Raw genomic sequence first — 22982 nt, 5'->3', positions numbered from 1 at the left:
TCTCCTTAACAGCTCTTGGCAATATACCGCAATAAATTGTTTTCAGACGTTTAGCAGAAAAGGTCCTTCAGTACAGCTCGACGTACGCTGGAGCCAGCTTCAGTATAGAAATCAGGGCAGAGGTGTCTCATGAAAGCATGCATTGACTTCCAGGTGGCAGTCATACTGTCATAACCGCTTTTCATACAGTGCAATGAGCACAGTGTCTATGGTATGGGTTTCTCAACTAACTGATAAGGGGAAACTATCCAAAAATAGGTGGATTGCTTAGAAGTTCGTCTTGTGGAAGAACATATCGGACAAACATCTGGTGAAATTTACATACATTTTTGTTTTTGTCTAAGTAAGAGTAGAACACTTATAACATCAAGTGAATGGAAAGAATGGTTGGTTAGTTGCACTGTGAACAAAAACTGGTATGAGTTATGGTTTGTTTTATATGAAAATCTGAAACCACTTCGGAAAAGAATGAGGGAAGAGCTCTCACAACTACTCTATTCAAAGGAATATGGTATGACATTCTACCACAAAAGTGGCTTAAGTATCTCCAGCCATACAGGTGGAATTAATAAATAGCCACTCAAACAAGCATTTGCAATGCAATAGGTCTCGCAGCATTAAAGTTTGAGTTATTGGCATTGTGTATGACAATGCCTTGCATACATTTTTTAGCAAACTTTGAATTGGTGAGAAGTGAGAGTGTGTGCAAGAGTATGCTGTTGCTCACAGCTGTTATTATTCACACAGCTTACATCAGTCTGCTGGGTGGTCGGGTGATCGGACCACCCATCCTACTATGACAGCATCTTCCTATGCATCCGACTACCTCAAAACAATGACTGCTGGCAATAGCGATAAGTGACTGGATACCAATACCGACGTAACAGTAACAGTACTCGGTCTTCGGTTCCTCTTTGAGAATGATCGGGTACCCATACCTGTGTGAAAGAGATCTCAAATGCTCTGCCTTGGGCCTGGCCCGAGGAGCAGTGGTGACGCGGGGCTCCCATGCCCGAGGGAGTGCCCCGCGGAGGCTACAGAACACCAGATTGGCGGTAAGTGGGACTGTATTCGGGAGCGGGCGGGGGGCGCTCGTGTGTGTGCACGCGCGTGTGTATGTGTGCGACGGCGGGGTTGTCTCTGTATGCGTGCGTGTGTGTATGTGCGCTCGTGTGTGCGCATGAGTGTGTGGTGTTGGACCTTCCCAGGAGACAGCAGCTGGCCACAGCGAGCGCGTTCGCGTGCGCGTGGCCTGCGTCGATCGCCTTTTGCGAGATGCGCGCGGCCAGGTGCTGTCTCCTGGGAAGCAGACCCAGAGACAATAGATCTCTGGCGAGACAGCGCTTACGCCACGAGACCTAAAAACGGTTTTTCAGGACAGATGCTGCATTAAACCTTGTGAATATGCTCACCAAATTACGTTTCAAAGCAAATGGAAGAAACTTTTGTGGAAGGAAAAACCTTCTCCAGGCCTTCAAGAAAGTTGCATGCCAATGTCTTGTGTGGTGAATCCAGGACCCATCACTGCCTGGGCCATGGGAGTTCCCAAATGTTCCAGATGAGTGCTGGGATCAGTGATATCAATGAAAAGGCTTAATGTCATTGAGCAGTTGACCAAAAAGACATTGTCCAGAGAACCTTGTTCTTACCTCCGGAGCATGAAGTCAGGACATGTTTTGTTGAGTAAAGATTAATAGATGACTGACCCCATTCTGAAAAACTTTTCTGAAGGACCATGTAGTATAAACTCGCTCTCTGCTTTCTTCGTTAAACCTTAGCAAGAAATCTACTTTGTAAAATGTGGGCTACCGGCCGGTGGACTGACTTTGATGTAAAATTTCTGGCTAGGGCCTAAGACATCTGTTGAGCAGGTAAGGACAAAAGCCTTGACCTGGTTTCTCATTAAGTAATGCATGATCATTGGGTTGTCTGTGGGAATGAGTTAGGTTAGTTGTTTGAGGTGGCAGGAATGTTTTGATAGCTAGAGTTCTTAAGTGATATGATATAATCTCTCCATTCTAAGCTATTTATTTATTTTTGAAATTTATAAAGCGCGAACAAATGCCCTTAGGCATCTCAGTGCTAAGAATTCCATGCAGGATTCAGCTACAGGCCCTGTACTGAAAAGTGGCCTAAATGGGGTCCCCCAGTAAGATCGGGACGAGTTTGTGAGTATTGTGTGCATGATTTGTAGGAAATGGTTGTTCTTGCACTACCAGTTTGCTGCTATGAAAATAGAAGATTGTTGCCTTTTAATGAGACCACTGATAATCCCAAAGGCCTCAATTGCATTCTTTCACCTGGAACCATAAAGAAGCAGGATACCATGGAGGCAAGCAAGGAAAAGAACAGACAACCTGAAATGTTGGTCTGAAAATCTTTAAGAGGAGAGGGCACTTCTCTCAGATTGACGATATTCTCTGCTCTGAAGGGAACACTTTTCCTTCAAGCTGTGGATGAGGATTTTTTAACGTTAAGTTGCAACCCTAAGGGATGCAACAGCTGGATTTTTGCCTGCAAGTCCTACATCACCTTTTGTCGTCTGTGGGCTTTTATCACAATCATCCAATTATGGGTAGATGAATATTCTGTTGACGGAGATGGATTGCCACTACTGCTATGCACTTGGACAAAGTGCGGTGAAAAGCTTAGACCAATTGGAAGTCCTGCGTATTAAAAGTAGGAATGACCTACTACTAGGTTCAGGAATTTTGTGTATTTTTTTGTGGGGATGTCAAAATAGAAGCCCAGTAGGTTGACCATGTACATCCAATCTCCCGGTTTGATATATGGAACAATAAGATGGAGGACTAAAATGCAAAGCTTTTCTTTTGATGCATCTTTGAGGGAATAAAGAATATGGTTTGTATTACTCTTTTTTTTTAAATCATTAATGCGGACTCATTATGCAGCTCGCTAGATTAATTTTGTGAACAGGTTTGATGGGATAGCCTGTGGTGGTGCTATGAAATTCAGTGAGTAGCTATATTTAACAATGGTTAGCACACATTAGTATATTTTTTCAACTGTTCCAGATAGTCCCCCTGGCGTCACCACTTCCTAGAGTACTCAACAGAGAGAAAGGGAGTGGAAGTCACTGTTTGAGGGCAGTTGCATTGATTAGTTTGAGGATTGGTTCGGAAACAACTTCATCCTTTTTCCTCATCGCTAATGGTAGAGGTACCATTGGCCTTAGTGATGGGGCTGGTAGTTCCAACAGGGGTATTGAGACCCCGAGGAGCGCAGTACAAGCCATCTGTCTGAATTGTAAAGAGTAAAATCTCCATGTCTCCTCTAGTGTCATGGACGCATTTTCCATTCTCAGCATCTCTTCTTCAGCAGACTAAAGAGTGTAGAGCCTGTAAATGGAGAGATGTAAAATCTTTAGTTGGGAGTTTGGTTTCAGAAAAGTATGATGCAGATAAGAGGATCATCAAAGTTATTCACTGATAATAGTCGGAGACCAGCAGTTGGGCCGAATCCATAGCGATGCTTATCTGATTAGATGCATGCAGTCCTTCTCAAAACATCTTCTTCAACATCTTGATGATTGTCTCGGTATAAGTCTTCAACAATCCTTTGTAGAATGCCCCCAAGTTATATCAGCTCAAAAGAACCATTGTGCTTGCTGTTTCGAGTGCAGTGGAAGCAGTCCTATATCTTCAGTTCCTGTAAATTCTATACACTTACTCATTATCCTGTGGTGAAGATGGTACCTGTGACATAGAGAACATTTTGCAAACAGCAGACACAACCATGTAATCTGGCTAAGGATCTGACCTAAAAAAAACATAACTAGTAACTAGTTGGGGGGGGGGGGGGGCTGTATTTTTTTCAGCAAGTGGGAGGGTCCACAATTTTACCATTGCAGGTGGGAAAAACGTTTCCTTCTCAATCTTCAATACAGCTAGCACAAGAAAACAAAGGTCTGGGTGAGCACTTGGTAGTAATGTTTCCATGACAATCACATTTTTTGTTTGTTGTTAAATGGGCATTAAGCTTCACTGCGCTCCGAATCAGCGTGGCGTGAAAAGTTTTGATCTGGTCAATAGGCGAAATCCTAGAGGGGAGGCAGTCAGGAAGTGGGCATTTATCAAGATAAAGCATCCACATAAAAATAGATGGAAATCTTGCACAAGATCTTCTTTCTACGCATAGGCAAGGAATGATAAAGATCCAAGTTGCTGGCTGGAAAAACATGCAGAGGTTCCACTATATGAGAGTATTTAGGTGTTATTGGTCTTTTTCTTATCAGAGACACAGGCGTTTCATTCATCACTTGTGCATGCCTTAGTGGTGCTAACAAACTGAAAGGTTGCAGGTATTCATATGATGGCTCTTGTGCTGTAATGTTAAAATGAAGCTGCATCACAAGATTTGGAGACTGAACAAGTAATGCTGAAAGACTCAACCTCTTAACTGTCAGATTAGACAGAGAGCTTGACATGGAGGTTATCAAGGTTGATCTGTGACGCAAAGTGGTTCTGTGATGTCAAGTTGGGAGAGGTGTGGCGCAGCGGCCAGAGTGGCTGACTTCGGAGCACAGGGCTCACGGTTCGATCCCTAGCAGCAGCTCAGCACCATGTGACTCTGTGTAATAGCTCACTTAATCTCCCCCAAAGACCCCCAGCGCCTTGAAACCTTAAGGGGTACTATGTTCGCGCTATACAAATATGGACTACTCAATCTACTCACAAGTGGCAACTCAATGGAAAATGGTGCTTCAATCCAAGTGTTGTCTTTACATGAATAGTGTGCCATGGACATAACCACTAGCAAATGTGATTGGGAAGATGTCCATGAAAGAATTGTGGATCAGCCCATTGGTGAGCGATGGCAATAAGTCATCAATGCTAATAATTACATTTGTCCTCAAAGTCAGACAAGTAATCTAATGCATTCTCTGAATTTAAAGTTGTTGTGGACATTTTGTGGCATAATCCACACGCCATGGCCGAATGTGAAACTGGGGACAGACCAGAGACCTGCTAGTGTATGTGGCAGCTTTTTTCCTTGCACAAGGATGGAACTCACAAAATGTGATGACATAGGGCTAGAAGACTAATAGAAACAACCATCTGCAATGCAATAGGTCTCGCATTTACGCAAGTTTGAGTTATTGGCATTGTAAATGACAATTCTGTTTATGTTTTTGGTTTTTTAAAAACATAAATAAAAGGCATGGTCATTTACAATGCCAATAGCATAAACGTTTGCAAATGCGAGACCTATTGCATTCGAAATGCTTGAAGGCATCTCTGAGTTGCCCCCTTCTGTCTCCCATGCTCCTGAAGAGTTCGCTGTTTGCTACGAGTTAAATAAATAAGTCGGTGGGACATGTGGGGGAAGGACGGGATCCTCACATTTGCCGCCCTGCAGGAAAGAAACCAGCTGCAGGAGAGCGAGCGGTACTGATACCTCCAGGTCAGACATGCCCTACTTGCAAATATCCCAAGAGACACTACGCTTCCGGAAGCCTCACCATTGGAGGACCGGGTCTTGGACGGTCATCTTCCAGAAAAAATGATTTCACCGATATATAAAAAAGATCAACCATATGGGAGATCCCCTGCTGACTATTAGGGAGCAGTAGGGCGCTGATGGCTTAGTGTTGGATGACGAGGACTGGAGAGAGGCGGTCTCCTCCCAGAAAGTAGTGGCCATCCAAATGAGACTTAGGTTGGTGCAATTGAAGATCCTACACCGGTCCTACACCACAGGACCTCTGTTGGTGCAGATGGGTCTGGCAGAGAGTGGGGAGTGTCGGGTGGGATGTGGAGAGACCGGAATGTTTATGCATGTTTTGTGGCACTGTGCGGAAATACAAGACTACTGGGTCAAGAGTCACGAAAAGATCCGAGAGGTGATGAGGGTGGGGTTAGTGACCCGACGTTGTGTCCTAAATGTCTGGGAACCAACGGACCTGAACTCACATGGGAAACAATGGGCGACCCAGGTGTGCATGATAGTCAAGCGTAATATTGCTCAGTTGTAGGGCGCCAGCCAGGTGCCTCAGATTGGAAAGTGGATGGAGGACCTAGACTGGTGCATGTTCAGGGAGAGGTCAGTATATGTTGCCAGGGGTCGCCCAGGGAAATGGGGGGAAGATCTGGGGAGCTTGGAACGGCTACAGAGGGGATATATGTACTACTCCGAATGTTGGTGAAGAGACAGTAGCGCTGGAATCCCAGTGATCCCTGATGTTATCCTAAATGTATTTTTGTTATATGGAAATGTATAACTAGCTAATGTGACAGCAATGTAGGTCACCTGATGCTTTTCTTTTGGAATATGTTAATAAAAAGATTTTTCTTTTAAATAAACAAACAAGCCGGTGGCCACAAATGCTCACAAGAGACCCTCCTGCAGTAGGAGAAACTCATGAAAGAAAATAATGCTTAAAGACTAAAGAAGACGTACTGTGTAACAATCGAAGTAAAAGGGCAAGTCCTCATGGGAGGGTACAAATGAAGACAAGGCTGTACTAAGGAGGGACTAACAAACAGAATAACAGATTAGAAGCCAGCATTTAAGAAGGACAATGACACAAGCCAATGAGAAATATGGGCAGAGAGTGGGTGGGGCTTCAACTACATACTCCAATACAGCATGGCTCGTAGAGCAGCGTAGGAGCTGCCCAGGCTCGACCTAAAAAGGTAGGAATACATTCCAATGCTTTCTAGAATTAAAATACATTTAGTGAAGGGGAAAAAAACAGGTTCAGAGAGTAATTTTAAGGAAAAAAATAGGCCTGAACAAAACCCCCACAAAACGTGCTCCAGGATTCTACCTATGTAAGAAAGTGGCTCTATATATACACTGGACCAAAGTAAGGTACAGTGTGTATAGAGTCCCCAGTCTCCAGAGGTATGGCAGAGGCTAAAGTAAGATATAACCTTACTCTCTAAAGTGGTAGCATGGTCGAGCAGTAAGGCAGTATCAGAGGACCGTGTAAAGCATTTGTTGTACACACTCAGTCAGCAAATGGTCTCACACACAAGAACTGAACTCTAGGCCAACTGTTTTGTATCAAACAATATAGTGGTTTTATTTTAGAACCAACAATGTATCAAAATATACTTTTCCCAATATGAGTGACTTTAGATAATTACTTTGCAAAAAGGTAATAGACTTCATGTACAATAGCTACAGTGGTTGCAGGAGGCAACACAGTTTCAAACACAATTTAACATTGGGCTCAATGGGTTTTTCTACATAAATGCAGTTGATTACTTTATAGATTACTTTTGTAACTCCACGACTGGATCCTAGATTCAGTCCCGGGACCTAAACTAAAAACAGTTTAGTAAAAGCGTTTTGGTTATTGCAGTGATTTTTAAAGAATATAACTATTTTAAAAGTTTACACTTGAAAACCCAGCAATGTTATCCTATGGGAGGAAATTCAGGTCACATGTAAAGTACGTTCTTGTTACTTTTGTAATCCAGTACTGGGCTCCTAAGTCCAGCACTGGGATCTCTACCTCAGACAAGTAAGTAATTACGTTTTAGTAGTTGGTACGATTTTTAAGGAATATATGTAGTTTGCAAAAATCGACACTCAGAAGAAATTTCACAGAAAAACACTCCATGGTTTCCTATGGAAGACAATTCAGGTTACTGGTAAGTACAGTTATAATTACTTTTGCGGCTCAGTATGGTGTCAAAAGGTACAGTACTGGCTTCTCCCCTGATCACAGGTGAGTAATTCGGAATTCGGTATTCAGCTGATTTTAGATGAATATTTTTAAGTTTCAAAACTTCACACAGAAGAATTTGAGACAATCCAGTCAATGTTATCCTATGGAAGGAAAGTGAGTTATCGGTTTTCAGGTAAGTACTCGACTGCTGAAGTTAAGGTTCTGGGCATGACTCAGGGGTCTCCCAGGGTCGGAAAGGTACAGTAGTTACACCCTCAGCGGCACAGGGGCAGCCGGGTGCAGAGAGAGTAGGCCCAATGCAATCCAATGGAGGTAAGGGGGCGTTCGGTTGGTGACTGCAAGCAAGCAGGCCACACAGCTGTGGGAGCTGGTGTTGGGAAATATTACCCTCAGCTGGTCGCGGTTGGAGGGGTCCCTGGTTCTGAGGCTGCAGGCGTCGTTTGGTTTGGCGAGGAGGTTCTTTGGGCAATGGACTCTGGTCCCAGTCGCTGGGGGGACGTTCACGTGGTCTTGGATCACTCAGGCACAGGCCGGGCTCGGCGGGTGCAGAGTGGGCTGGATTCGCGGTTCCTGGCTGGCACCAGGGGTATTGCTGTTGGAGCAGAACCACTGCCCGTGGGAGTCCCAGTCTTTTGGAACGTTCAAGACAGGCAGGTCGTCCGGGGTTTTCGAGGCTGCTGTCTGCAGGAGACGCCGGAGTTTCGCAGGAGCAGGTTCAAGGATCAACAGGCCTGTAAGGTTCTGGGGCCAAGTCAGTGGGCGTTGTCCTTTTGTTAGCAGCTGCACGGCAGGTCTTCTTGTTTCTTGTTCTTCTTCTTGGAATCGGAGGAAGGAAGGGTCAGGGTGCCCCTGAATACAAAATTTAGGGCCGTTCCAAGTAGGGCAAGGGCAGGGACCAATAGGTCCCTGTCCTGGGGTGGGTACACCCCCTAGCCTGCTCCTCTCCTGTGAGAGAGGGCAGGAGCCTAGCTGTGATTGGGCAGGGCTCCCCATCCTCAAGATGGCTGGAGCCCGGGGTCGTATGTCACCTTGCCTCTCCCACCTGAGGGGTGGAGTTGGCACAGGCTGGCACACCCCCCTTCCTGACGTAGGGTTTCCCGACAGTCTTTCTGCCAGAGTGGGGTCAGAACTGGTGGGGGCCAGTTGCTGAGTACAGCAAGTGGTCTGGAGAGGCTCGCAAAGGTGGCATGCCTTTGAAGCTTCCCCCTGCCCATTCTGTGGGAGAAGACCTAGCATCTCGCCCAAGATGTGCATTGTTGCAGGCCCAGGAGAGCAGGGGGGCTCTCCACCCAGGGGTCCAGCAACATGTCTGCTGTGTGGCAGCCTAGGCAGACTCAGACCAGACGTAGATTGTATGTTAGGTTTCAGGGGGCATCTCTAAGATGCCCTCTGTGGTGCATTTTACATTAAATCCCACACTGGCATCAGTGTGTGTTTAATGTGCTGAGAAGTTTGTTATCAAACTTGTAAGTCTTCAGTGTAGCCAGTAAGGTGCCTTGGAATTTGTAATGACAACCTCCAAGCACCATATTCTCTTAAGGGCATCACTGCACTTACAGTGCCCAGAAATGGCCCTGGGTACTGTAGGGGCACAGGGCTCATGCACCTGTGCCCACACTACTGGCATAGGGCACCCAGCTAGAGGGGTGACTGATGTAGGCAAGGGCAGTGGGTTTCTGGGCATGGCACACAGGGATGTGTGCTATGTCGACTGTTTAGTTCTGTACTTACCCACACGCTGCCTTTGCAGGCTGAGTGTCTGTTAGGGTACAGGGCCCCTAAGAGTGGCACAATAAATGCTGCAGCCCTTAGGGGTCTTCTCTGGTCACCATGCCCTGGGTGCCTAGGGTACCATTTACTAGAGGCTGACAGGTGGCCAGAGATGCCAACTGGGTTTTGGTTTCAACATAGTTTTAGGGAAGGAACACAGGCCCTGGGCACCTGGTTGGCAGGAGGCCAGGGGACACTCAGCACATTAGCAATACAGCAAAAAGTGGGGGCATACCAATGCAAGAAAGATTGCACTCTCTCACACAACCCCCCCCCCCCTCCCTCCCCAACGAAAGGTGAGGAAACTAACCTTGCCCTAGGGAGTCTTCATTGTCTAAGTGGAAGAACCTAGAAAGTAAATCTGCATTGGCATAGGCAGTCCCCGGTCGGTGTTCCACTTCAAAGTCCATTCCCTGTAGGGAAATGGACCATCTCAGTAGTTTTGGAATTTTCCCCTTTCATTTGCATTAGCCATATGAGAGGTATGTGGTCAGTTTGAACCAGGAAGTGAGTTCCAAACAAGTAGGGCCTCAACTTGTTCAGGGACCAAACCACAACAAAGGCCTCCCTCTCAATGGCACTCCAACGCTGCTCTCTGGGGAGTATCCCCCTGCTTATAAAAGCAAGAGGTTGGCCTTGGCCTTCTTCATTGATCTTGGATAAGACCGCTCCTATCCCTAGCTCAGAGGCATCAGTCTGCACTATGAACAGCTTGGAGTAGTCTGGTGCTTTTAGAATTGGTGCTGAGCACATTCCTTCTTTCAGGGTGTCAAAAGACTTTTGGCAACTAACAGTCCAGTTTACTTTCTTGGGCATTTTCTCGGAGGTGAGTTCTGTGAGGGGAGTCACAACGGACCGATTTCCCTTCACAAACCTCCTGTAGTACCCAGTCAAGCCAAGGAATGCCCTGACATGGGTCTGGGTTGTTGGAGCTGCCCAGTCCATGATTCTCTGGATCTTGGGCTGTAAGGGTTGTGCCTGGCCTCCACCAACGAGGTGGCCCAAGTACACCACCGTTCCCTGCCCTATCTGGCATTTGGAGGCCTTGATAGTTAGACCTGCAGATTGCAGGGCTTGTAAAACCTTCCCAAGGTGGATCATGTGATCCTGCCAGACGGACCTGAAGACAACAATACCATCAAGATAAGCTGCACTAAAGGACTCCAACCCAGTCAGGACTTGATTCACCAACCTCTGGAAGGTGGCAGGGGCATTCTTTAACCCAAAAGGCATTACAGTAAACTGATAGTGCCCATCAGGTGTGGAGAATGCTGTTTTCTCTTTTGCTCCTGAGGACATGCCAATCTGCCAGCACCCTGCAGTTAAGTCAAAGGTACTGAGAAACTTGGCAGCCCCCAATTTGTCTATCAACTCACCTGCTCTTGGAATGGGGTAAGCATCTGTCTTGGTGATAGAGCTGAGCCCTCTATAGTCCACACAAAACCTCATCTCTTTCCACCTTGTTGATGAAACTTGGTGACTAGAACCACTGGGCTAGCCCAGGGGCTCTCAGAGGGTTCAATAACCCATAACTCCAGCATCTTGCTGACCTCAGCTTTGATGCTTTCCTCAACTTGGTCTGATAGTCGATAGATCTTGTTTTTGACAGGGTTATTGTCACCAGCGTCCACATCGTGGGTACACCAGTTGGTCAGACCAGGGGACAGGAGAAAGAGACTAGCAAACTATTGCAAGACTTGCCTGCAGTCAGTCTGCTGTTGCGTACATAGGGTGTCTGAAAAGACCACTCCATTTACTGACCCATCTTTTGGGCTGTAGGAGAGGAGATCAGGGAGAGGTTCACTCTCTGCTTCCTGTTCCTCATCAGTCACCAACAGCATGGTGATGTCAGCCCTGTCAATGTGGAGCTTAAGGCGGTTCACATGGATAACCCTTTTGGGTGTCCTGCTTGTGCCCAGGTCCAGTAAGTGACCTCACTCTTTTTCTCCATCTGTCTTGGAGAGCCCTTTGTGCCACTGGCCCCAAAAAACACACCTGCTGCCCAGGTTGAAATTCAACCAGTGAAGCTTTTTGGTCATACCAGTGCTTCTGAAGCTCCTGGCTGGTCTCAAGATTCTTGGATGCCTTTTCCATATACTCGGCCATTCTGGACCTTAGGTCAAGCACATAGTCCACATGTCTTGCTTGGGTATACGCCATAGGTCTAATCTCTGATAATCAAATGAATGAAGAGACCATAAGGGATGGCAGTAAAACTCTATCTTTTTATGATTACATAAACTGTATTCTAAGCTTCCGAATTTTTAACAGTTTTTTCTAAATTGAACCAATGTATAAATGTATTTTTATGAACTTTTATGGTTTTCCTTTGTAAAACCGAATAAAGTTGTTTTTGATTTGATTTGAGTCAGTAATTAAAGCAAAAAGCAAGCCAAAGCACAAGACAGAGAGGGTTCATGGAGAGGCCTCTCCCATACCTCTTTTCCAAGACAAAGTGGTCCCCTTACAGGATGACCAAACAAAAGGTCAAAGGGGGAAAACCCTACTCCCTCTGTGGCACTTCCTTATAAGCGAAAAACAGGCAAGGCAACAGAACATCCCATCTCCTTTTGAGTTTTTCAGGGAGCCCCATGATCATACCTTTCAATGTCTTGTTGAATCTCTCAACAAGGCCATTGGTTTGTGGATGATATGGGGTAGTAAATGTGTACTGCACACCACATTCCTTCCACATGTACTTCAGGTAAGCAGACATGAAGCTGAAACCTCTGTCTGAAACCACCTCCTTAGGAAACCCTGGTGAAGAAACCCAAGAGGACCTTGGCTACTGCAGGAGCTGTAGTAGTCCTAAGTGGAATTGTTTCAGGGTACCTAGTAGCATGATCCACTACTACTAGAATGAATATGTTCTCTGAGGCTGTGGAGTTTCAAGTGGAACCACAATGTCTACACCTACCCTTTCAAAGGGGAACCCCACCACTGGCAGTTGTATTAGGGGGGCCATTGGGTGGCCACCTGTCTCGCCACTGGCCTGACAGGTAACACAGGAGCTCACAAACTCCTTCACCTTTTGGTGCATCTGGGGCCAGTAGAAGTGACTAACTAGCCTTTCCCAAGTTTTATTTTGCCCCAGATGCCCAGCTTGGGGGATGTCCTGAGCCAACGTTAGGAGGAACTCACTGTACTTCTGTGGCACTAACACCCTCCTGGTGGCTATACAGTAATCCCTCTTCCCAATAAGCTCTGTGGGTACCACTGACATCTCCCTGTGCTTCTGAAACAGCTTGCTGCCTCTGGCTTTCAAGAGTGGGGCAGTCTTGCTGACCCTGGCACAGCTCTTCCCTAGTGGGTCCCCCTGGGCCTAGGAGTTCAACCTGGTAAGGCTCAAGCTCCATGGGCTCAGTTCCCTCTAGGGTTCCCAAGTCTTCTCCCTAAGGGGAGGAGTCCTGAGAGGTGTGCTGTGTAGAAGCTTGTCCCCAGTCTTCTTGCTTTTCTCTTGGTTGGTTGGGCCATACTTTCAGGCTCCAAACCTACTTGTTCACCCTTCTTATTGCCCTGTGCTCTTGTTTGTACACACACCAATTCAGGGATACCCAGCATGGCTGCATTGGTCACTTGCTCAACCTCAGCCCAGGCTGAGGTTTCTAGGTTATTTCCAAGCAGACAGTCAGCTGGCAACTTCTGAGAGACCACTACCTGTTTCAGGCCAATAACCCCTCCCAACCTAATGTCACCATAGCCATAGGATGAATAGTGGTGACACCGTCAGCATTGGTGACTGGGTAAGTTTTCTTAATCAGGTATTGCTCTGGGGAAACCAGTATATTTCTCACCATAGTGACACTGGCACCTGTATCCCTCAGGGCTTCTATCATTTCATTTCATGAAGCTTTATTCGGTACATGTTAGACAATGACCATAAAAGCACACAAGCAAAATGCATGATTAAATTACAGGTACGATTTAAAAACGGGAAAGTAAATATTTAAAATGTCATACTATTTCTAAGCTGGATTGTTTTACATATAAAAGTCGCAGTAAAAAAGCATTTGTCCGGGGAATTCACATTATAAATCAACTTCATTGCGTCCTCCACATTTCTGGCACCATATTTTACAAAGATTGGCTTCAAATAGGCAACCCTGACATTCAGAAAGAGAGTACAAATTAACAAAGTGCAGAGTGCATTGCTTTGAACGCCCATCACATGGACATGGCCCAACAGGGTGCTTCTTTGGTTGGGGAAAAGCCACCAAAACGTGAGCCGTGCCAAGTCTGAGTCTGGTTAAAACAAACCTATGGGCAGGTCTAGTTACCATGCTAAAGTACAACTGGAATCCATCACTTTCAATATATTGGTTATAAAAGGTAAACTGTAGTAAGGCGACAGTTAACTACTAGGCGTTTCTGGGCTCTATACAGCATAAAGATATTTTTCATATCTGATTTAGAGGTGTTCCCTGCAAAACATGGTTCTACCAGAATCTTGAGCCCAAAAATATCCCGGAAACTGTCTACGACATACTTAAGCCAGGTATCTTAATATAGTTGTCCAGATCTAGACAGTCCTTAATGACGTTTTGATTAAAAGATGTCTCTTCCTTCTGCCAAATCGCACGCCATATCATCAGAGGGCTCAACAGGATGAGGTCGCCTAAATAAGCGACACCCAATTCCCTGTGGATCAACTCATTTGGGGCTGAGGTTGGTAGGCAAAGAAGTTTTTTTGAGGAAAGTATTCTCTTCCCTTTGCACAGAATCTACATTAGTATAACCCCATAGCCCAGCCCCATATAACGCAATTGAGACACTCCTAGCCTTATAAATTGACATCATGTCCCTGATCCGCCTATCGACGATCTTGGAGGCGAATTTAAATATACCATAGACACTCTTTGCCATCTTTGTCCTAGCATTTAAAAGTTCTTGGGTCCAGCTACCATTACACGTAAAAGTAACACCCAGGTAGCAAAATGTTTCCACTTGCAGTACTTTCACCACTTCAATAAAAAAGGCATGCTTTTAATTGTTTTTAGCTCCACAGATTATATGAGTTTTACTCTAGTTGATCAACAACTTTCTTTCCCTTATAAAAACAGAGAACCTATCCATCAGGCGCTGTAGACCTATAGGGGTCCTTGATAATAGCACAGCGTCATCTGCATAAAGCAGAACTGGCACACCTGATCCATTAACCTGTGGCGCATCCGCCTTAACTTTTTTCAAAACGGGATCCACAGCGTTAACAAAAAGAGTAAACAACAAGGGGGAAAGAACACATCCCTGCCTAATTCCCCGCTTTACATTAAAATTTGGGGTGCACTCTCCATTTACCCTATAGCGCACGCAGGCTTGCATCTTTCCGTAGAGTCTGGCTAAGAAAAAGATAATAGCCTCCGGTGCACCTAGTTCTATAGCAAGACTGGCCATAGGATGGACTGGTCTACCAGGTCAAATGCACTGCTTAAATCGGCAAAGCAGAGATATGGGGTACCGGACTTCGCCTTTGTATACTTGCCGATTAAGAGTTCTAAATTCAGGCACTGATCTAGCGTCCCTCGACCCTTTCTAAAGCCATGTTATCCTATGGAAGGAAAGTGAGTTATCGGTTTTCAGGTAAGTACTCAACTGGTGTAGTTAAGGTTCTGGGCATAAACTCCGGGGTCTCCCAGGGTCGGAAAGGTACAGTAGTTACACCCTCAGCGGCACAGGGGCAGCTGGGTGCAGAGAGAGTAGGCCCAATGCAATCCAATGGAGGGTAGGGGGCCTTCGGTTGGTGGCTGCAAGCAAGCAGGCCACGCGGCTGTGGGAGTCCTGATCACTTACTCAGGGCAAGTGGGGAAGGAAAGTAGTGTAGAGACTGCACTTCCAGCGGCACTCGGACGGCTGATTGCAGGGTGCTTTTGAGCCACCGGGCGCTCCGTTATCCAATGGGAAAGTTAACAGGTAAACAAAGTGCTGCAGACTCTGGGACGGAGATACTTCAGGTTGGACCACCGCTTCGAGAGGTAAGTTGGGATCTTGGAGAAGAGGTAGGTACCCCAAAGGAAGGCACAGGGAGCCGCAGGGCGCCGAGTGCAGGGGTGTCATTTGATGTCAGGAAATCTTACCCACAGCTGGTCGCGGTTGGAGGGGTCTCTGGTTCTGAGGCTGCAGGCGCCGTCTGGGTCATCGAGGAGGTTCTTTGGGCATTGGACTTTGGGTCCCAGTCGCCGGGGGTACGTCCTCGTGGTCTTGGATCACTCAGGCACAGGCCGGGCTCGGCGGGTGCAGAGTGGGCTGGATTCGCGGTTCCTGGCTGGCACCAGGGGTATTGCTGTTGGAGCAGAACCACTGCTCGTGGGAGTCCCAGTCTTTTGGATCGTTCAAGGCAGGCAGGTCATCCGGGGTTTTCGAGGTTGCTGTCAGCAGGAGACGCCGGAGTTTTCGCAGGAGCAGGTTCAAGGATCAACAGGCCTGTAAGGTTCTGGGGCCAAGTCAGTGGGCGTTGTCCTTTTGTTCAGACTAGAAAAAATGGTTAGGGGTTCTGCCCATCTCACCTTCCCGTACCTGAGCAGGAGACATCCAAAGATGAAAAAGTAGAAACAAATGGTACTGAAGGTACTGAAGGGATCAATCCACTTTTAATTATCAAACAAGAAACAATTAATTGTCTTGTTTATTTGCGAATAATACGCAGCGTAAGTATATATTAATTCATATACACATATATGAGCGAACAGCCAGAAAGGGACAATGTAAACAAATAACACAGTCTATATACAACACATCACTTGTACATTATATACAAATACGCAAAACACTATACAATACCAAAAACACTTCTCTGTACCCTTGAGACAAAAAATTATATATATACACCAATTTACATATGTACCTCCTCTTAATTTGTGGTGGAGTACACAACAAAATGGTAGTCCCAAAAACAAAGCACCAGGGGGTTAACTTATCAACCCAGCCTACATTTGTGTTGGTGCACCTAGGAAAAAATCCAATCTTCCTTAAATTTTTACAGGGGACTCCGTTCAAAGCATAAGGTGTCCCTAGGAAAAAATCCAATCTTCCTTAAATTTTTACAGGGGACTCCGTTCAAAGCATAAGGTGTCGACGCGGTCGCGGTAGCGTTTCAGCCAGATGATATAGGCTTTATCAGGACATGGGTACTCTATTCTTCACAGCCCTAGCTAAACCTCGGGCTGGTATCGCCGGCCCCCCCACAACCACCCTAATGGGTGGGGTAAGAACCACCGTCTCGGCTCTATTCCCGTAGACTCTTTATATATTCACAGTGTCCGCCCAGATAGAGAATAATATCTAAAGTGGCTCTAGTCTCGCAGTCTTCCTTCAAAATCCAAACAAGGTCGGCGGCACGTTAGCTCAGTGCTCGCTATAACGCCTCTCCAGCCAAACCACCAGAGAATCCTTTTGTTAGCAGCTGCACGGCAGGTCTTCTTGTTTCTTGCTCTTCTCTTGTTGCAATCGGGATCTGAGGAAGGACGGTTCAGGGTACCCCTGAAAACTAAATTTAGGGGCTTTATAGGTAGGGCAAGGGCAGGGACCAATAGGTCCCTGTCCTTGGGTGGGTACACCCCCTAGTCTGCTCCTCTCCTGTGGCAGGGGGGCAGGAGCCTAGCTGTGATTGGGCAGGGCTCCACAACCTCAAGATGGCCAGAGCCTGGGGTCGTGCTTCACCTCGCCTCTACCACCTGAGGGGTGGCGTTGGCACAGGCTGGCACACCCGCCTTCCAGACATGGGGTTTCCCACCAGTCTTCCCACCATAGTGGGGGTCAGAACTGGTGGGGGGCAGTTGCTGAGTGCAGCAAGTGGTCTGGAGAAGCTCACAAAGGCGGCCTGCCTTTGAAGCTTCCCCCTGCCCATCCTGTGAGAGGAGACCTAGCACCTCGCCCAGGATGTGCATTGTTGCAGGCCCAGGAGAGCGGGGGCTGTCCACCCAGGTGTGCAGCAACATGTCTGCTGTGTGGCAGCCTCTTAGACCAGACGTGGATTGTAGGTTAGGTTTCAGGGGGCTTTCTTAGATGCCCTCTGTGGTGCATTATACATTAAATCCCACACTGGCATCAGTGTGGGTTTAATGTGCTGAGAAGTTTGATATCAAACTTGTCAGTCTTCAGTGTAGCCATTATGGTGCTGTGGAGTTTGTAATGACAACCTCCCAGCACCATATTCTCTTAAGGGCATCACTGCACTTACAGTGCCCATGAATGGCCCTGGATACTGTAGGGGCACAGGGCTCATGCACCTGTGCCTACACCACTGGCATAGGGCATGCAGCTAGAGGGGTGACTGATGTAGGCCAGGGCAGTGGATTTGTGGGCATGGCACACAAGGATGTGTGCTATGTCGACTCTCTGTTTAGTTCAGTACTAAGACACTCAGCCTGCAAAGGCAGGGTGTGGGTGTCAGGGTACAGGGCCCCTAAGTGTGGCACAATAAGTGCTGCATCCCTTAGGGATCTTCTCTGGTCACCATGCCCTGGGTGCCTAGGGTACCATTTACTAGGGGCTGACAGGTGGCCAAGATGCCAATTGGGTTTTGGTTTCAACACAGTTTTAGGGAAGGAACACTTTCCCTGGACACCTGGTTGGCAGGAGCCCAGGGCACACTCAGTCAAAGCACATCAGCAACTCAGCAAAAAGTAGGGACATACCAATGCAAGAAAGGTGGCACTTTTTCACAACATGCATAAGTCAGAAAAAAATAGGCTGACGCAATTGCCAGTACAATCCATTAGGAGATCCCAAAGCCACTGGGCTCTTATTAGAGCAGCACACTATTTTGACTCTTCTAATGCAAGTGTACAGGCTACTCTTTTCGTCTCTATTTAATCATGTTAGACAGTAGGCTCTCTTCTTATATCCTGCAGTTGGTTCTGTACGGTCATGCCTGATATAACTAATTAATGCGTAGTTACATAGTGAGGAATTTTTAGCAGGATTGCATTTTTGGAGGCGATTCACTGAACTGCATTATGCTGGGTCTTCCCCTCTACTCCCACAATTTTATATATTGAATATTGGTGTTTTGTGGTCCGTGCACACTGCAGGGAATGATTCTAGCCTTTATGACTATAGACAAATATCTTCTATTACGCATCAGCTCAGAATGGTGCAAATGATTCTTACTTTTTCGGACATTCACAACGCATACATTAGGTGGCTTTGTCCCTTTTCAAAGCTTAGTTCTTCAATGCCATCGGGCTTGGAATCCCAGAATAGTTGGTCATTAAGATAAAGTGTTATTAATTTAGCAGTCAAGATAGTCAGTGGGTTTGGCAAATACAATGCGTCTTCGGTTAGCCACTGATCACTGGTTGCCTCTAAAGCGTGCCAATCAAGTTCAAAATACCTGTTCATGGTTTATCGGGATTCTACAAAATAGACCATCCTTTTTATCCAAACTACTTCTACACACACCTAGTAGGCCCACAAAACGCTCAGTGTACTTACTACAAGTTCAACTGGCAGCTGGGATTTCAATGTTTGAAGACCTCAGTTGAAGAACGTTCAGCTCACTGACCTGCACTGAATCGATTTCTCCAAATTCAAAAAAAGTCAAGCAACTTACTTTTCTTGTTAGTACTTCTTACTTGTTTTTCGTCTTAAGTACTCCTAGTGCCAACACACCATTTTGGGTGTATGTGTGCTTAATAGGTAAATAGAAATACAACGAAAAAACAATTATAGAAGTATTTGTAGTTTGTTTTCTTGCATGACGCGTTCTCTTATTATGAACAATTAATGAAAAATCCACAGTTCCATGTTAGTTACTGTTAAGTGAACACAAAAATTAATTTCACCATTATTGTATGCAATTCACAATGCACACCATAACTCACGCCTGCTACATATTCCTACATTGCCTTAAAAAAAAAAGTCCACAGCATCACCAAGAAGTACTAAGCATGGCAAGTGGCATGCTATGTAATACATACCACAACTGGTGAATTGTTGAGCTTTTTAGGTTTGGCGTTTGCTGGACCATAACCAAACCGTAACACGGTTTGTTTTCAGTGAATCTTTTGTTATGATGTACTGCAAGAACATGCCATATACTGAGTCTGAGCTTCGTGTGGCCTTTAGACATGCATAGTGGGGTCGGGCGCAAACGCGTTTTTTTTTTTAAATTTACATTATTTTTGGATCCCCCAGCATTTCGCGATTCGCAAAGTAATTGCGAAATCAGCGGAGGAGAGCGATTACCGCAATATTAATCTCTTTGGCTGCAAACAAAAGGTCTCCATCAGACGGGGAAAAATTGTGCCTCTTATTGGCTGTAGGTACACACACGTCACTACGTGATGCTGTAGAGCCATAATAGCTGCCTGCTTCTTCTTGCCGCATTAGGATTACAGAAGTGAAAGTACAATCATGTAAGTGGGTTCTGCCCATTGACACAATTGTACACTTTAAGAAGCTGCATTCTCAGCTGCAAACACTTCACAGAACAAAGAGGAAAACAATGATGTGAAAGAAAGGCCAGAAAACGAAAGTAGTGCTTCATTGGTAAACTCTGTAAAGTGGCGCTAATGTGTTTAGGTGTGAATAAAACCAATCTTGCGGCTACATTGTCTTGTCTGAATATTTTAGGGCAAGCCTAGCGCAGCGCGCATGAGCTGCTATATGGGAGGATTCTGGTAAGCACTCCAAACTTTACCCTAGACTTATCCGTGTGGGTCTGGCAACTCCCATACATTCCATATGCCAAAATCAGGTGTCTCTGTCTTTCAGACTACTTAAAGCAATGGATAGCTGGATAAATAACCGATATTTGCACCTTTTCAGCATGAGCACTGAAATATTGCACATTTTACGAATTAGCAAATTTTTCACACGTCTTCACACCCAGGCTCCGGTCCCCACCCAGACACTTCACGTAGTTCTTAAATTATCATGAACTACAGAGGCTTAAGTTCAGTCATATGATGCTTATTACTAATGATTTCAGAGCAATCTCAAATGCACCAGTAAGATGCTCTATAGCTCATGGACAGGAAAAAAGGATCCTTCATTTCCTTGAAGGACTGACTGCTTACCTTTCCTCCGATAGCTCCTGGATGCTTCCTGTGAATATGGTTCACGTTGCTTTAGGTCAATTTTCTCTGGAGTGTGAGGCTCTTTGACCTCCGGTGTGAGGGGTTTCTGTTGATATTTTGCCTCCGGTGTACGAGCTCCTTGATGACCACTGGTATCAAGCACATCTTCATGTATGATGGAAGCTATTAGGGGAAAAAAATCTAATGTTTGCTAACAGAAACGAACAGGTGAGCCTATGCCCAAAGCTCACAACCTACACCATCTAAAGCATTGTTCCTCAAACAAAGTTGGAGCGTACTCAAGCAAACATCTGAACTGCACCATCAGAAAACGAACACTACCCAAGGCAAAGGAACAGAAAAAGAATATATGTGCACCACTTAAAGACAGACATTCATGGATAAAACCTGTGTGTTCATCTACACTATCACCATCACCATCACAGTTCATTATCCTAACGTGCAAAATGGCATGTTTGTTACAGCATTCCTATAATAAGATAGGAAAGAAATTAGTGCAAAGGAGAGCGAGCCGGAATAAGGGGGGTGGGGGCCAGAGGCACACACTACTCCAAGTGGGACAATTATTTGAAAACATTGGAAGCTAAACCAGAGACCCATCCCCCGTGAATAGCAGGATCTCGGAAGCAGAATAACAGATACAGGACTGCCCACAGGAGGAAAACGGTTGATCCAAAGGGTGGGTTGTGGGGGAACAGAGAAGATTGAAAAAGTACCATAAAATAGTCCATTGAGACTTAGAAGTCCTATGAAAGGTTTTTTGGAATCCTCTGATGGTACACTAATCCTATGATAAAGCGCGCCCACAGTATTGTTGATAAAGTTAATGTGCTTCAATAGTTAATACACACTCATACATAATGTAAGCACCATTATTAATGCTTATATACCTATGGGCACGTCATACTCGGAGCACTGGAAAGGACGGGAAACATGGTGCGGGTGCTGAACAATTCATGTACAATGTCAAAAGCGGTTGTATAAAATCAATAAATAACTACATTAAAAAAAAATAATAATCATACTTTCCCCACGTCTCTTGATTGATGGGCGCAGTAAACTGCTTATATCATCGCTCTTGGTATCACCTAAGTGAGTCAAAGAAGGCAGCAGTTAATTATACTTCATACACTTCTATCAATAGATATCTACTTTGCACAAACACCAACTTGCAGTGATTGGAATCCGACACAGATCTTTACTTGTGTGCAAACACATCTGCACAAAGGATAGTCACAATCCCCTTACACTTTCCTTAAGATACATCTTTAGAATCAAACAATTTTATTCAGCAGACACGTAGCAGTGAACACAGCTGGGCTGCCTACATCCACAGGCCGGCAGAGCGGAGTCAAATTGCACATAACACAGCCATAGGGTCTACAACCCGGAGGGCGACCCGGCGAAGGTGGGCTAATAGCCATGCGGTGAATCCATGTAGGGAGGCGAGGCTGCTTTTTGTCAAAACCAGAAAAGAAAACAACCCGAAAGAAACCGGACCCTCCCGCCCCCTTAAGATACATCTTTAGACACACCATCTCCCACCTCCATTATTTCAGGATTGCTCCCCCTCCAGTTTGCTTTAGTGGTTTAACTTGTGGTTTGTGGTATTAGAGAAAACAACAAGGTAAATGTCACAATGTACAAGGGGATATCACACCGGCTCTCTTTTTCTGCTTTGATGTTCCCAACCGAACCGGGAAATTAAACCCTGAGGTTTAGGAGAACTGTCGGACTCCTTCACAGGATTTAAGTAATATACTTAATTCTCATCTAATCCGGACTAACTAACTTTTGAAATGTTGGTGATTTAGAAAAGGTTAAAGTACTTAAGGATTTAGATATCTGTTGATCTAACCCAGCTGTTTGGTCCTACTTCTAAATCCATAATGACAACTCTCAGGAGCAACAACCAGAGATGGGTTGCTAGACGATACTTTGGTTGGTGAAGGATGAGGTCTACAAAGATTAACTTGCTTTGGAACCCCATGCTTCCATTTACAATGTGTCCCACAGTTACACCACAAAATGAAATTACTGGAGGTGTTAAAAGATTTGACTGGATTGGAAAAAAGGTGACGATGAGTTCATGGGTACTCTCGACACAAAAGAAGAAAGGATGTTGCCATACAAAGGGCTATCAAAAGCAGCACAACTGCTAACTAGGTTTATTAATGACAGGGCAAATAAAGGGGTTACAGATTGAAGCAGGATAAACTGTTCACGTCTCATTTTACATTGATATAAGCATTACAACAAAACAGTCATTAAAGTAAGTTAGGCAGAAAGTTACAAGCCACTATTTCTCACCCACCTCCCTCAATCAGAAGCTGTGTCAGATGCAGTCAGAGGCGGAGTACAAATATCCCCTCTGTACTTACTCCAGGCTCCCTATATTCTCTCCCACTTTTTGGGGAACCCCGGCTTACATATGTCTCCTTCTCTGCCACCATGGCCCCATCCATGACTCTGCACCAGTAAAGAAGAGTGAGAACGGACTGCGATGCCCAGAATTT

The 22982-nt window shown here is 45.6% G+C and overlaps 1 protein-coding gene across 1 annotated transcript in view; it reads right to left on the bottom strand.

The window, feature by feature from the left end:
- Positions 1-22982, bottom strand: part of LOC147747734 (uncharacterized) — a 319281-nt gene that overhangs the window by 286363 nt on the left and 9936 nt on the right. The window contains exons 2-3 of the mRNA XM_086926074.1: positions 21492-21554; positions 20446-20628 (exon numbers count right to left, since the gene is read on the bottom strand). Coding sequence (XP_086782200.1) covers positions 20446-20628; positions 21492-21554 — 246 coding nt within the window. The remainder of the gene's footprint in view (positions 1-20445; positions 20629-21491; positions 21555-22982) is intronic.

Source organism: Lissotriton vulgaris, chromosome 1_1 (genome assembly GCF_964263255.1).
Source record: "Lissotriton vulgaris chromosome 1_1, aLisVul1.2, whole genome shotgun sequence".
Taxonomy (NCBI): Eukaryota; Metazoa; Chordata; class Amphibia; order Caudata; family Salamandridae; genus Lissotriton; species Lissotriton vulgaris.
The sequence above is the reverse complement of the archived record's forward strand: the minus strand, read 5'-3'. Positions and strand labels throughout refer to the sequence as shown.